At 32.5% G+C, this 16917-nt stretch overlaps 1 protein-coding gene across 1 annotated transcript; it reads right to left on the reverse strand.

The window, feature by feature from the left end:
* Positions 1-2634: 2634 nt before the first annotated feature.
* On the reverse strand, positions 2635-4429 carry LOC127902681 (uncharacterized). Its single transcript, XM_052442430.1, has 5 exons — positions 4335-4429; positions 4079-4208; positions 3491-3949; positions 3135-3307; positions 2635-3007 (listed from the first exon to the last, which is right to left on the reverse strand). The coding sequence occupies exons 1-5, from the start codon at positions 4345-4347 to the stop codon at positions 2850-2852; spliced, it is 933 nt and encodes a 310-aa protein (XP_052298390.1). The 5' UTR covers positions 4348-4429; the 3' UTR covers positions 2635-2849.
* Positions 4430-16917: the final 12488 nt, after the last annotated feature.

The following is a 16917-nucleotide window of genomic DNA, read 5'->3' on the forward strand; positions in this document are numbered from 1 at the left end:
AGTAAATGTTGTGCTCAAAATATGACACAAATACACATTCCTAAAAAAATATAACTTTTATTATATAACCATGTGATGTAATTAATATGATATAAATCAGCTTCCCACTCTCCCACGGCAAGCCAAGCTAGCCATCCAAGAAGAAAGCAAAACATGTTTTCATACTATTCTTACCCTACTTTCGCCATAAAAGATTAAAAAATAAAAGGAAGCTGAGGTTTCAAAAGCCTTCTGCTCTGCTCTATCAAATAAAGCAACCAAAAAGAACACGGACTAAATGAAATCAACTACTGAAATGCATGTTTCTTAAACAAGAATGATATCAAATACATAACTGAAAAAATTTCAATTTTTTTTTAACCAAGTATTCGATTTCAATCGAATACATTAATACAAAAATCAAATAAATTAAAATAAGTTTTCTACTATTATACCTTTATTATGAATGAAAATTGAAATTTGAAAATAACAGCAGCAGATGACCGTGTCTGTAATGACTACAACGACGACCCCCGGCTGACGAGTGATGACTGTGAGGATGCGAGACTGGCTGAAGCTGATGAGTGAGAACCGCCATGACACGACGAACGCATAGTGAGGAAAGCACAAATCGACGATGACGGCACGCAGTGTGGATGCTTCACCGAAGACTACCTAAAGAGTGCAACGCGCTGGCAGACTGTACACAAACTGACGGTCACGATGCACTAGTTGACAACAAACTGGGTGAGTGACGACGTGCTAGAGAGAGAGACCGTGGCTGCTGAGACTCAGAGAGAAAGAGAGTTTAGAAGACGAAATTGACCTAGATTAGATTTAGGGATTTACGAAATTAGGGTTTTTTTTTATATATACATTTTTTTGTGTATTATATTATGGTTTTTTCTTTTCCTTTTAACTTAAAAGGCTTGACTTCTATAGGTCTTGGGTTCGAGTTCTATTTGGAACAAGATTAGAATTATTTTGATTTTTTAACTGATAGCTTAGTGTCAGGGGTCTCTGATGTCTGACTTGCAAACACTATGGTATCAGTAATTTGTGATACTTATATGTTAAACACAGGAAATGGTCCATATGTATGTAAATACTGATACTTTTTAACAAAGTGTCACGAGTTAAGTATCAGTAAAGACCATTTTTCTAGTAGTGATACGAAAATCAAATAAATTAAAATAAATTTTCTAATATTATACCTTTATTATGAATCAAAATTGAAATTTGAAAATAATAGCAGCCGACGACCGTGATGACGACCACTGGCTGACGAGTGACAGCCGTGAGGATGTGAGACTGGTTGACTTGACGAGTCACAACTACCATGTCACGACGAACGCACCGTGAGGCAAAACACAAATTGTCGATGACGGCACATAGTGTGGATGTTTCGCGGAAGACTAGCTAAGGAGTGGCAACGCGCTCGCTGACTGCACACGTGGCTGCTGAGACTTAGAAAGAGAGAGAGAGAGAGTTTAGAAGATGAAGTTGACATTAGAATTAGGGATTTGCCGACTTAGGGCTTTTTTATTTTCTATATATACATTTTTTTTGTATTATATTATTGTTTCTCTTTTTAATTTAGAAGCTTGACTTTTGAGAGGTCTTGGGATTGAGTTGTAATTGGGACAAGATTAAAATTATTTTGATTTTTTTTTTTAGATATCTTAGTGTCAGAAATTTCTGATGTCTAACTTATTAACACTATCATATCAGTAATTTGTGATACTTGTATGTTAAACATGAAAAATGGACCATATGTATGTAAATACTGATACTTTTTAATTAAGCATCACGAGCTAAGTATTAGTGAAGACCATTTTGCTGTAGTGAATACTCTTTATACGATAAATAAGTTATTCTTGTATTTGGATCTTTGGAATTCAGTATTAAAGAGTAATTTATTATTTTAATTGGAGTTAAAGACTTAGTTTATTACATATTATATTTTGTTTAGATAGAAATTCTTGATGTTGCATTACTTGATTTAGGTGTTTTTTAAACTTTTTTTTATACACATTGACATTCAGACATATGCATATGAATTTATAACTTAGTAGGCATAAGCAATGATACTAGATCCTTGATGCTTATGCTGGATTAAATTTTTTATTGGAATCTGCATAATAATTCAGATTTAACGACACAAATATTTTGTTCACATGGCACAGTACTAAAGGAAGTAGAAGACTTATCAGATAACACAGATGATTACTAGCATCTTTGTTTAATTACAATCGATTAGGCCTCGCCTGAACACATTTTTTAACTAGGCGTATAATCCAGAAACAAAAAAAAAAAATCAGCAGAATACATGCTTTTTATTCGAAATCAACAAATACTTCATTAAAACATCAATACCCTGTCTCATGAACTCATCCAAAGCGATCAGAGGAAATCATGCATTATCATGAAACATGAGATGACAAATTGAGACTACAAGTCAAGCTGTTCAGATTAGAGTGCGTATTTAATTTTCGTTAATGACAGATTTACCAACTGTTTGTAGAACGCGCCACAAAATAATCAATCATCTTAAAACGAAAATACATTCAAATAACAGAAGAAGCACAAGTGACACAAAGATTTTTATTATAACACATGCAGATGATTACTCTCATCTTAATTTATTTGCAATCAGGCATTGCCTGATGAACACACTTTTCAACAAAACGCATAGTGAAGAAACAAAACAAAATAACAGAAGCAAACGCAATCTTGCATAGACTAGCAACACAAGCGTTTTATTGGAAATCATTAACAAGTACTCAATAAAAACATCAACACCCTTTATGAAATCTCACGAACTAATCCAAAGCCATCACAGCAAATCATGCATGATGACGATGCATGAATTAAGTGTTGGCGTTAATCACTGAAACAACAAGAAACTGGACTTCGACAACTAGGGTTTCATTGCTTGGAAGGTATCCCTTGGTGGTGTCATACAGATCATCCCTCGACAAAAATTTGGAAGACTCTTTTTCCGCTGCCGAGTTGAAAAAATACTTAACTGCAACAAAATAATGTTCGATGTATAATTAATATGCGTTAGCCAGCTCTTGTTTATGTAATAAGCTAGGCTTCAAATATATATGAAGCTAGTAAAGAGTTGATGCCGGTAAAGGGCGGGTACTCACCTGTTTGTTCAGCGCCAGCTCTATTCCTGCTGTATTGGTTAGGTATTTTGAGCTTAAATTCTGCATAAACTGGTTTCTTAGGTGTAACTTTTTGATAATCAGCTAGCTTTAATGAAACAGTAAGATAGTTGCCTCTATCAGCTCCAGATCCTGCCGGATAAACCACCAGTTGCCTATATTTTACCCAATAGAATTAATTAAAAAAATGAACAACGACACCTTAAGGTTTGGCAAAATAATCACAGAGACCTATTGTTTTAAAGAATGGTCATACAAACTTCACGGTTTGTCCAAACAGTGGGCAGTAGGTGAATCTGTGTGACCATTTATTAAAATTGAAGTAGGAGCATACTTACCAATTTCTTTCTCCAACAGTGAATTCACCTGAGCGCTGAACGGTATCACCTACAGAACCGAATGCTGGGATGGTAAAACGATAAGTTCCATCATCAGGTTCACTAACCAAGGAAAGAATTTCCTCAGAGCCAGTTGGTTTAACAACATAGACCTCAGCACCAAATACACAACTTTCATCAACAAGGTACCCATTTGAAGGTTCATTAAAAGTTGCAAGGTCAAGAAATTTGCCGAAGCCCCATTCACCCTTGCGCCTATCAAAGCGCCTCATTGGGGCTTTAGCATCCTGAACCACCAAGTACTGGTTCGATAGCTGATCGTACACAAACAATTTGTAGTACACGTTAACATTCCAAGTACCATCAGAATGGGGATTGCTATCGTCTATTTTCAAGTAAAGGGAAAGGTGGTCTTTGCCACCATCATTCTTTTTTCCATTGGGATAGAAAACCAATTTCCTGCCATATACAAAAATAATTAATAAATTAAACTTATAAATATTAATTAACAAATGTAATATAATACATTCATTTTTAATTCTATAAGCAATACAAAGACTGGAGGCAGGCATGCATAGATGGGCGTACCAATTGTGGCCCCCGGATTTGAAAACACCAGATTCAAAACTTTCAACCGTTGATTCGGATAGCAGCTTGAATGACTCTATTTTCAGTGAGTAGTCAGCTGGAGGAAGACTTCTTTTCTCCCTTGATATTGCTAAAATTCACGTGAAAATATATATGTAAGAACACTGTACGTAGCAATGACTATAATTAATACGATGATAATTTAAATGATACAAACTAAGATTATTCGAAAAGCAGTAATTAGCACAAAACGTACCATTGTCGCCCATGGTAGAATTTCCGAAAAGGTGAAAGGATTTGATGAACTCAAACGGCAGGCAGGAAATTTGTGAAATTAGCTTTCGATGGATATTCCTGGATTAGCAAATACGAGCTATATATAGGCAGATTCTAAGATTTAACAAAGTCTGGAGAAAGCGAAGCAAGTCTTTCTTTATTAACAAATTCCCCTAACACAGGTGTGATCATGTTTAAGTCATCCTAAATCAACTTGCAAATTATGGAATTTCAACAAGTTCAATTAATCTCATAAAAAAATTGCTTCATTATTGACATTCATTTATAAATGATTGATATATTTGAATAGGGTAAATGCTCATTTACTTCTTATTTTAATCAATCAAATCAACTCAACCCAATCCAACCCGATAATTTGATAATTGAGCTGGTTTGGGCTCGACATATTTATTTGATTAGGTTGGTTGATTTTTTATCAACTCAGTCAGTAGCAGGTTGAATTTAGTTTTCATAAATCCAATCCTGCCGAATCCATACCCAACCCTAACAGTATAGCTGAATATTTTCGGTAAGGTGAACTAGGGTTTATGAGAAGCGATATTCTCGAAGGCTTTTGTCAGGACCATACGTGGATAACATCGCTTACGTGCCAATAGGTCAGAACGTCAGTCTAGGCCTCCTATTGGCTGGGAAAGCTCTCTAGGATTGGTTCTACGTTAACTCTTGTATCACGAGGCGCTTTTTTTTGCGGACATAAGTTCCCACAAGTCACCTAGTTAAGGGTTCAATGTAATTTTGGCCTTACTTTAATGAATTCGTGCCTTTCAAATTATAACCTATAGTAATCGTCCTGAATAGCTGTTTTGTCCACCAAATATTATGTACCTTTGGGACGTGTAAATCGGCGGACCAAGCACCGGATCGACTGTCGTTTTTAGGCAGCAATGTTTAGCCCCTTGATCATATGTAATGTGTGAACCGGATAACGTAAAGCATATCTTTCTTTATTAACAAATCCCCAAAGTCTCTGATTAAGTTAAGGTCATTCTCAATCAAATTAATTACCATATGGAATATCAACAAGTTCAGGTCTTTTTTTAACTTTTTTTGTTAGGTAAGGTCATTATAATAAATTTTCTATGCGATTAGATAAAACTAATTTAATAGATTGGAATCATAGAACTTCAGGCCTTGTTTGAGTTAATAACTTTCAAATCCCTAAGGTTTAATTATGTTTTCTCAATGAAGGAAATAATTTAATTTTCCCGTTTAATAAAATGAGACACCAATAGAGTTTTTTTTTTTTTTGGGTCATTCTAGATCAAGTAGCCAATTATGTAATTTCAACAAGTTTTATTAATCTAATGAAAAAAAAGATGTTTTAGTAATATAATGACAATCACTTAACATTAAAAAAAGACTAGCATGACTAATGCCAATAAAATATTAAGCCAATATTAATAATATTTATTCTTTAATAATTTTTGTTAGGTTAAGGCGAAGGTCTTAATAATAAATGAGTAAATGTTCATCTGCGGATCAGGATTCTCTCATGATCTGATCATGTCATGAGCAAATAACTCAATTGCCGATTGGTAGTTAATGAATAAAAAAATAAAAGAAGTTAAATCTTACCCATACACTACCACTAAAAGACACATGGCAGAAGATCTTGAAAAACTCAAAACAGATTAGATCAAGAGAGGATCCTTTCCTGTTAATCTGCTGCCTTTATTCATCTTTAGACTCTTAATACTAGATGAACGTTCAAATCCCTAAGCCTGCAATACTAGATGAACTTTGAAGAAAATTAATCTGCTGTCATTATTCATCTTTGAACTCTGAATTTATACAAAGACTCTAACGGAAAACAACAAAGACACAGCTAAAAGAGAGCAACAAGTGCTCACTTAGTGGACATTTCTACAAGTAAATAAAAACTAAAGATTTATTTTCACTATAACAACAACTACCCCTAACCAATAGGACTCCGCAGCAGCCGCATGAAAGTTTCAGATGTTGACATCAAAGATGACTACTATAGCACAAACCGTAGTTAAAGCCAATAAAGTCATTAGCTATATTAGTAATAAATATCATATTGTAGTATTTTTTGTTAAGTAAAGTCATTTTATATAATAAATCTAGCCTGTATTAGCCAATGTTAATAAATTTCGCTCTTTAATAATTTCAATTAGGGCTTGTAATAAAACTTTAATTAGGGAAGGTAAGTGTAAATTAAGCCTATGCTAGTCAATAGTATAAGTTTCATTTGTTAAAGACGATGTAACACATATATTAATTGCCAATAAAATGAATAAACAAAGACTTCAAATAAAGTTGTGGGTATTAGCTAGTTTTTTTCTCTAAAATCTCTTGCATGGAAATAAAAGGTTTAAGGTGGTTGATACAAATGTTTTGAAGATAAAACACATTTGCAATACCATCTCTAGGATGAATAGTCTGACTAATAATGCCAGTTTTTTACCTCTGTAACCGAGATTAGAAATCAAACCAACTAGGTTACTTTGAAGAATGACGGGAACAATTAGATGAATCAATCAACATAAGGTTGAGATTGATAATCTAATCAAAGAAGTACTTAATAAAATTAATCCAACAGTTACCTATAAAATCAAAAATTATGGCACTATTTGTACTATAAAAATATTTAGTACACTTTTATATAAGATAGCCCAAACGTAATTTAGTATAAAGAACAATCCATTATGGTCAAATCAGTATATAATTCCTCTATTTTCCATTTTCCGCTCTTCACATCTATTGCCTCATTTTATAATTTACTCATCAAAAGTAGTCATTTACATTCAGAATTGTCGATTAATCTGCTAAAATAAAAAGAATAAGAAGAATCGAACTTGTCAAAATTAATCATTTTAGACTTTTATTTATTTATTTTTCTCCCTAAGATAGTGGACAAGATTAAGGGGATTTTGATTTCTTAGGATTTGAGTCGTAAGATTAGGTTATGATTTATGAGATTGTGATTTAATGAAGGGTTTGATTTTGTAAGTATAGGATTTCTGAAAAATATCTCCTCTTTTTTTTTTAATTTTGGTTTCTATTTCTGTTATAATTTTATTATTTTATGGTGTAAATTAAAGGGCAACATTGTCATTTTGCTAATATTCTATTAAAGTTACTAATGGTATTAAGTTGGAAGTAGAAACGTTTTTGAAAAATGGTGAAACTCTGGGTAGACTGTAGATATTTTTTTCTAAATCAAAAAAAGAAAAGAACACTTAATTAGAGGACATACGTACTATGAACCTTACCCCTCATCAAATGCAGATACAGTAGGTCACAAAGAACATAGACGTCATCTTTCCCTTTACCTGAAAATAGATGAAAGCAATTCTTATTCTAATGCTGCCTGGAGTGTTAATGTCTACTACAGATTGTTTCTGTATGACAAGATTAGGAAGGCTTACTTGGCAGTCCAAGATGCTAAATCTCCAGTGAGGACCTATGATCAGCAGACAAGGGAATGGGGCTTCGGAAAATTTCTTACCCTAGCAGAATTTAATCAACATTTACAAGGGTACCTTCTTAATAATAATACATGTATATTGGTGCTGAGGTTCATGTTATTAAACCTACCGACACTGAGGGAACACTTTCCAAGGAGGACTCGCTTGCTGTTATTAGAGAAAGAGGAATTGATCGTGGTTACAACCAATTCCTTAATCACTGCTTCATCAAATCAATTAAAACTCTTATTATCGATCGTGTACCCTTTTTAGGTCTCCCACTGGATTTGGAATGAAGTCTTAAGTCTTTGTTTCATCGCTGGTTCCTCTTCGTATCTGCATTTTCATTGTTTTTTTGGAATGAAGGTTTAGCTTCAGAATTCAAGATGTTGTCGCTCTTTCTGTTTTTGGCTTATTTCATTTTGTTATTACAACGGGTAAGGCTGGTAAAAAGTTTAAGATTGAGTGTAATTGTCTCTTTTTAATCAATAAATAAAATTTTTGCGTATTTCCACGATTCCACTAATATGGTTGACCAAGAAAAAAAATTTATTTTGTAACTTCCTAATGTCACACCTATACCAAGCTAACATATTTTATTTTAGAAAGAGCGGGATATTTTCACGTTACTTATTGTGTAAACTCACCCATTTCTTGGAAAATATATACAATATGTTTTCATTATTTTTAATAAATACAAATTAATTAGTAAAACATTAGTGCATTTAACATATTACCACAATAAAAAAATTTTCAATTTAGAGTTAAAGTCTGGGAATAAAAACTAGAAAGGATTTATGACATCATAAATAGACTTTTACAATGTTTTAAACTATTTACAGCACCGTATAATTTTGGATCTGAAGCTAACTCTTATCACCACTTCATATTACTTAATTTCTATTACACACACACGCACACACATTATAGTAAGAATTTTATTTTTTTTTATAACTATTATTAATTTCCTTATATTTTAATGAGTTGATTTTTTTTTTCAATTTAATTAAATTTGTGAGCTTTAAAAGGAAAAAAAGTTTCTGGAAAATTTATCAAATTTTCTCTAGAAAAATAAAAATCAACTTATGTCCATTTTAGTTATTGTACAATAAAACAAATACTTTAGTAATAAAATTTACCAAACGAAAATATTTTACTTTTAAACTCACGGCAATCACAACAACATAGTTAATTAAACACTTAGTTGTATGTTTGTTTAGTGGCTTATTTCATTTGCATAATAGAAGAAACTTATTTCATCAGTTGCAAAAATCTGCAATTGGCCCGAAATCTTTTCATAAGTTACTAGTTACAACAATTCCAAATTGGCCCGAAATCGTTCTATCAACAGAAAATTTGTGAAACATTTTAAGTAATTTTTATATTACTGTTAAGAGGCCTTGTAAAAGGAATTGGCCAAGGCCTCAAATGCCCTTTAGCTGGCCGGGGAATGTTCTTTCCTCCTTAATTTTTTTATTGATCCCATTGCAGGATACATTGACTTTGTAATCTGCTCATATAATGGCATCGTCACCAGATGTGCTCTAGGCTAAAGCACGTTATCTTCAAAATGTTATATGGACCACCTATGTTATAGTATTTTTTTATTCTTAAGTTAAATTCATTTGTAATCTTTGTTTATTTATTTTATTGACAATTGGATTTTTTAATGGATTGTATAAGTTACGTGTGTTGGAGAATTAACAAATTGAACACTCAAAAAACACACTATTTTGTTTCTTCAACAACACTCTTCACCAACTACAACTCTTACTTTTCACTCTCTACAACTTAGAGATTTTGTTACTTCACTTGATGCATAAACCAAAGGGGAGAGGGGGTATTCATACATGAAACAAACTAATCACAACCATTCATTTATTCAACTACTGCACAAATCCTCACCATTCATTAAAACCTACCACTCACCTATTTCACCAACCACACCTACTACACCTACCACAAGAAGCTTCTATGTATTTGGGCTTGAATTTATTCAACTTGGTGAAATATAAGTGTGCAACCCAAGAGAGGGGGTGAATTGGTATTTTAAAAATTATCCTAACAAAACCACACAACAATTCAATCTAACGCCTTAATAAATTCGAAAGCAATAAGTTCAATAAAAGCACAATAACAAATGAGTAAGAGAGAAGAGAAACAAATGCACAAATTTTTATGTGGTTTGGCAATCCCCGCCTACGTCCACGCCTCCAAGCGATCCAAGCTTGAGGATTTTACTATCCAAGCCTTTCAAGGCTTCAAATGTTTACAATTGACTTCAAGGTATCAATGAACTTTTACAACAAAGAGATTATCTCTCAATCTCTTCACTCAAGTGTCTCACACACTCAAACACTCACAATTGAGATGAGGAATTGAAGATTACAATAAAAACTCTCTTAAAGAGTAGATATACAAATTGAAGAACAAAAGATCATTCAAGGTTTTATGATTTATGAAATGAGAGCACAATAAATGTTGTGTGCTTTTTTATTTTTCTTGCTAGGGAGCTTGAAAATGAATTGGATTTGAGTTTATATAGTTTGAGTTCAAAAACTAGCTGTTATACATATTTTGGTGATAACCGGCTTACTGTTTATGGAATCCGGTTAGCCGCTTTTATGTTACCGTTACAACAAAAATTTAAATTTCAGAACATCTGGTATGCCGTTTACGAAATCCGGATAGCCGTTTATTTTTCAAAAACTTACTGCCCAAAATCCGGTCTACCGCTTGTCACATCCAGTTAGCTGCTTGCTACAGTAACTACTACAGTGAACTATTTTCTAAAATTACAGGTTGACCCCAAAATTTTATGAAACTGTATTATGGCCAAAACGTTATGAAAATTTTCAAATAGGTCCAATTTCAAAATTTCTAAATAATGCTTTGTCAATCCCAAAACTTTCTGAAATTATTATATGTCCCAAAATATGTGAAATTATAGAATGGTCCAAAATATTTAAATAGGTCCAAATCCGAAATTTAAAACAATATCAAAAATTGTAAAATACTTTCATTTTAGTCCATAACTTGAAAAACAACTCAACTCTATAAAATCATTTTCTTATTATAAAAGCACCATACATAAATCTTTGTTTAACCAACACATGTGATTTGTTATCATCAAAATCAATAATTATAGTCATATAGGCTAACAATCTCCCCCTTTTTGATGATGACAAAACACATTATAAAAAATTGATTTAGTTATGAAAAGCTCCTCCTTAATCAATGCAAGATTAAAAATTAATTTGAAAATAATTTAGAAGACTCCCCCTGCATAAATGCATATGAATGTTTTTCATAACAAATAAATTTCTCATATTTTCCCTTTACAAATTTTATCTCCCCCTTCATCATCAAAAAGAAGTAAAGCTCCCCCTATCAATCATCACAATCTCAATACAAGCATATTATTTCAAAAAAACAACCAAATCATAAGGCAAGAACATAATAATCAATCAAAGCAAATCCATATCATCCAAGACAAATACAAAATCCAAAATCATAACAACCATTGAAAATAAAAGTACATAAAGCAGTAAATGAAATGTAGGTGTGTCCAAATATAAGAATAAGAGACTACTGAGGTGGTGACGATGGTGGTGATGGAGGAGGATACGGATATAGAATGCCGAAGTGCTCAAAGAGAAGGTGTTGTCCATGAATAAGTTGTTGTTGCTGCTGCTGAAACTCAATCTGTTGCACAGAGAGTATCCTCACCTTATCCATAAGTTGTTGAAGAGTAACCTCTTCAGAAATAGAAGGCTCGGGATGTGGTAAAATAAGTGCAGAGGCTGCAGGAGCAGAGGTAGACACTGAAGGATCTCGACGTCTACGCTGACCACAAAATGAAAATGAAAAAACAGGTAGCTAATCGGCTGGAACCACAGCATTAAGCGGTTGATCATCACTTGGAGCAAGAAAGGTGAACTTATTTTCAGTGAACTTGACCCAAGTGCCATTACTCCATCAAAACCTAAGCCAAATATAGCGTCATCCATTATACCCTTAGACGGTCTACACGATAGTTCATGAATCGATACATGAAAGTATTTAAGGATTCGGGTAATAAAGTGACCATACAAAAGGAAGCGGGTAATCAAGGCAGGTATGGTCAACATGGTTCGGATGATGGTATATCCCAAGTTAACCAAACGACGTCTAAGAATACAGTCAATCAAAGCAACGTCCATATGAGAAACCTCATCCAAATAACCTGATCTAGGAAGAACAATGGATTGAATAAAGCGAAGCAAAATACGGGTTTGAAGACAAAGACCCAGAGTACGGAAATGAATGGTACAATCTTCAGCAGAAAGATCATTACGCCGACATATATTACGAACGACGTCAACATGAGCATAACTATCGAGTTTGGGAGATTTCCTAGGCGAAAAAATTTCTAGGCCAAAGTCAGATGATCCTAGGATAGAGTTTAACACCGAAACATCAAAATCAATCATAACTCCTCCAACATTGGTGATTACTCGAATTTTGTTCTCATTGGAAACGTCCATATTCGAGTAAAACACTTTCACCAAGTCGGGATACACATTCTCCTCAATAATAAGTGCATTAATCCAACCAACATCTCCCAACAATTAAAATAAATTTCTATGACTAATATTGAGAGTATTAAGCTAATCCGGTAAAATATAAAACGTATTGAGTACCTCATGAGTCCTGAAACTTTGGTGAAATGTTTGGCTAAATGTTTGTTGTTCTGAAAGTGTGTACACTCAAAATTGGATTGATTGGAGGTACCCCCTGCTTGCCGTGATCGATTGGTGGGTTGAACCGATTCTTTGCCTTTTCTTCGAACCAGCCGCAAGCTTGACATGATGATTTTGAATGATTTGAAGTGAAATGAGGCAATGAGAAGGGAGATAACGAGGATTGAAAGAGAGTTTGGAAGGTAATTTAGTTCAAAAACGGATTAAGATGAAGAAATCTAGAGAGAGAAAAATTCAGTTGAAACTCTAGAATTGATTTTGGATCTAGTGATTTTGAGGTTGAAAATGGATTTGAAAGATGATTTTGGACACATGAATGGATGGGAAATAATTTTTATAGATCGATTGGAATCGAAAACAAGTGGAAATGAAGGATTTTGGAGTGAGAAAGAGAGAGTGAGAAATCAGGTTTTAGAGAGAGAGTGGTATCTGAATTGCCGAAAGAAGGAAAGGGAATATGAACAGTTTAAAAATCCTTGAATCCGGCTTGTCGAATTTCACTAATCGGTTAGTTGGTTAGTGTCTAGTGAGGTGAAAACCGAATCCAGTTTACCGGATCCCACTAACCGGTTAGCCGGTTAATGTCCAGAATTATGAAAGTCGAAAATGGCTTGCCGGTTTCTTTATCTGATTTTCCAGATAGTTTCCAAATTTGTTCAAAACTCATTCAGCTGATCGGTTTGAAGAATCTGGTTATCTGAAATTTGACCCGAGAGCAACTAAAGCTAATCCGACTTTCCGTTTGTTGAATCTGGTTATCCGGATTTATCCAGAGAATAATCAATGGGAGAAATGGTCCAATTGATAGGGAACAATATACCGGTTAATACTCAAAAGAAAATTTTTGAAGTTCGGTAAGCTCTTAGACTTGTATTATACACACCAATTTATTTTTGGCTTAGAAATTGATCAATTTTAAATCATTTTGAGATTCAAAATTTTTCGATAAGCCATTTAATCCATGAAATATAAATCAATACAATAACAAACATATCAAGTTAATCAACAAATCATAATTCAATATGCAACATTCATCATTCCAAGCTCATATCTTATCTTTATAAAATGCTCTTCACTAAAAGGTTTTGTAAAGATATCCGCAAGTTGATTTTCAGTAGAAACAAATTTAATTACAACATCTCCTTTTTTAATATGATATCTAAGGAAGTGATGCCTAATTTCTATATGCTTAGTCCTAGAATGTTGAATGGGATTCTTGGATAGATTGATAGCACTAGTATTGTCACACAAGATAGGTATTTGATCAAGATTAATACTATAGTCTCTAAGAGTTTGTTTCATCCAAAGGAGTTTTGCACAACAACTACCAGCGGCTATATATTCGGTCTCTGTAGTTGAAAGCGCAACCGAGTTTTGTTTCGTACTAAACCAAGAGACAAGTGAATGACCTAGGAAGTGACATGTTCCGCTAGTACTTTTTCTATCAACCTTATATTCATCAAAATCGGCATCTGAATAACAAGTTAAGTCAATATGAGTTCCCCTAGGTGTTGTGCAACTTTTATTGAATTCACAAGTGCACAAATCTATTGTAGTATAGATCAACGGTGACGAGTGTCGATCTCACGAGGAGGTGGATTTTAATTGTGTGTAGAATTAATTTTCTAAATGGGTGGTTGGATTTGTGGTGAAAGTGACTTAGATTATCCTAAAATTGAAATTTAAATGATGAGAATAAATTGAATAGAAATATATTGAAATGACGCTTTTATCATTTCTTTTGCAGTCCTATGATCTTCAAATAAAGGAATAAGTTCATCTTGCATATGGCTCAAAATTGTTGCTTTTACTATTGTATTATCTTTCTCCCATTTATTCTGACGACTAGTGAAATCAACATTTGATTCACCATCATTATAGTATTTATGACATGACTTAAAACTATTATTACTCTCAAGTATAAAAGTATTTAGTTATAATATAACCAGATGAGTCTGGGTCAAAGCACAGGGAATTTAAAATCTAGTAGTTAATTTATTAAACAATAAAAATTAAATGTGAGAAAAGAAAGTAATAGAAATCAATATGAAAATATGCTACGGTTACAGGATCTACTCTTGGATTTCAAATTATGGTTATAAAAAATCTCTCATATTTGTGTTTTGTATTTATTTTGCCCTTTAATTCTCAACTAATCATTAGTGTGACAAATATGGGATCAATTACCTAATGTGCCACAATTATATTGAAATGTCGACATTTTATCAAAATATCATATAAATCTAAAGAGATCTAGACCTATAAATTAATATGACATAAAAGAAACTGGTAAAGAAGAAAAATACAAAAAAAAAACTTTAAAATTCACTCGAGAGAGTAATTAATCAATAATTTGAATCCTTGAGCTTCCCCATTTACCTCAGTTGAAAAAATTAGCCACACATATTGATAAACCAAATACTTATTTTATTTAACAAACTTCATTCTCAACTTCCTCTTTTGCCTCTACCCCCTTTGTTCTCCCTCCCCCTGCCTTTTATAGGTGAGGATCATACCATCTTCTTTTATTATTATTATTATTATTATTATTATTATTATTATATATGTGTGTGTGTGTGTGTGTGTGTGTGAAATCTCTCTTTTGTCTTTTTTTTTTTGAAAGCTCTGTGTTTACTTCTTTCATCGAATTAATGACAATAATCAAGTAAAAGTATAAGAATTATCTTTAGCCTAAAGAAAACCAGACCCACACAGATCAATCACATATAAATAAATGTAAAGGGATAAATGAAGCCTATAAATAATAAGTTTCACAATTCGTTTATGGGCATTCATTTTTTGTTTTAAGTTAAGTAATTCAAGAGAGAATTAAAGTAAGTTAAGAATATTTTCACACACTCAATAAAAATAGTCACTCTAAGAAGTAGTAGATTGAGAGAATAGTAAAACAATATCACACACTCTTACCAAGATGAAAGAATAATGCCCACAACTTACAAATAAAATGATCTCAAATTAGGGAATTACTAGCCAAACCAATTTGTTTTCATTTTTATGCATCACCACGTTGTTTGGTCCATATTATCAGCTTCTACTTCAGACTATAGTTCCTTAAAATCAAGGACTTTCACTAGAACGTAACGTAGGCTAGGGACATGGCTAACAAAAAGGTATAATAGGAAAAACAAAATATATGTTTGAAAACTAGAGAACTTTTGGAGATTTTAAGGTGCTTTTTCACTTAGATTTTTTTTTTCTCTTGTTTCATATTATTTTTTTTTCATAGCACCATTTTCAAGAATACACAATCATTCCTATTTTCAAACATTACTGGGTGGTGGAAAACATAAAATATAAGATGATACTCTACATTGGAGTGGGATAAAATGATAGGTTACCAAAGAAAAGTTTTTTTTTTAATAATATATAAGCTCAAAGGGGTTAACTATGGATAGTTTATAATAGGGTGGCTAGAAAGGTTCAAACGGGTCGGAGATAACCTTTTTGTCATTTTTTAGGGCTCTAAATAATCTTTCATAGCACAATTTTTTTTCTTTTTTTCACTTTTTTGTTTGACTTTAAAGAAAATATAGAGATATTGTATAATAAACTGTGAAGCTATATAGGTAAACAAGGTTATTCTCCAAGGATAATAGGCTTAAAAACTCACTTGGACTTACCATGACATGTTCATTCCTTTAAATAGCTTAATTAATTTCACTCATCAAATTTCTCAATTTACATTTTAACATGCAAAGTGGAAAACATGATGTAACATAACTCAAAGCCAAAGATAATACAAATATCAAAATTTAGAAGTCATCATGTTATCCAATATAAGAAGATCACATAAAATTTTTATTTTTTATTTTTTTCACTTTTATTTTAAAGTTAAATAAAACATAACAAAAGAAGAAGTTGGAGCGATCACATCTAAACTGACTGCAGAAACTTAAAAGAGATAATTAAGAGAAAAAGAAAAAAAGTTAAGAAAATGAATTCTTTTTTTTAAGAAACAAAACTCTAAGAGTAAAAAAATGCGTTTTTAGAGTTACTACACTTTATATTCAGCCATCTTCTACTAAATTTATCCAAAGTTAGTCTTTACAACAAAAATTAGTAAAAAACATTACTAGGATTGGTTTGTAAACTTGCAAAAGATCAAATAACACATTAGTAGTATGAGCACAAATAAAGAGTTTTTTTGCTGAGGATGGAATGAAATAATTTTTGATTGCATGATTAATAAATGTTGTTAAGCCATCATAAAAGTTATTAATATTTAACAAACCAAAAATGTCGACTTAAATGGTACATTTGCTAAAAAAAGAAGAGCTTTGTAAGTCTTCTTAAGATGTTTGCACAACATTGACCAATTTATAAATTCAAAATAATGAAAATCATTCCG

This window comes from Citrus sinensis, chromosome 5, assembly GCF_022201045.2.
Source record: "Citrus sinensis cultivar Valencia sweet orange chromosome 5, DVS_A1.0, whole genome shotgun sequence".
Taxonomy (NCBI): Eukaryota; Viridiplantae; Streptophyta; class Magnoliopsida; order Sapindales; family Rutaceae; genus Citrus; species Citrus sinensis.

Bases quoted from the DNA above. Each gene is read 5' to 3' on its own strand.
- LOC127902681 (XM_052442430.1), bottom strand. The intron at 3,950-4,078 runs GTACGCCCATCT...TGTATATGGCAG, and splicing joins AAATCCGGGGGCCACAATTG to GAAATTGGTTTTCTATCCCA. The intron at 3,308-3,490 runs GTAAGTATGCTC...GGTAAAATATAG, and splicing joins ACTGTTGGAGAAAGAAATTG to GCAACTGGTGGTTTATCCGG.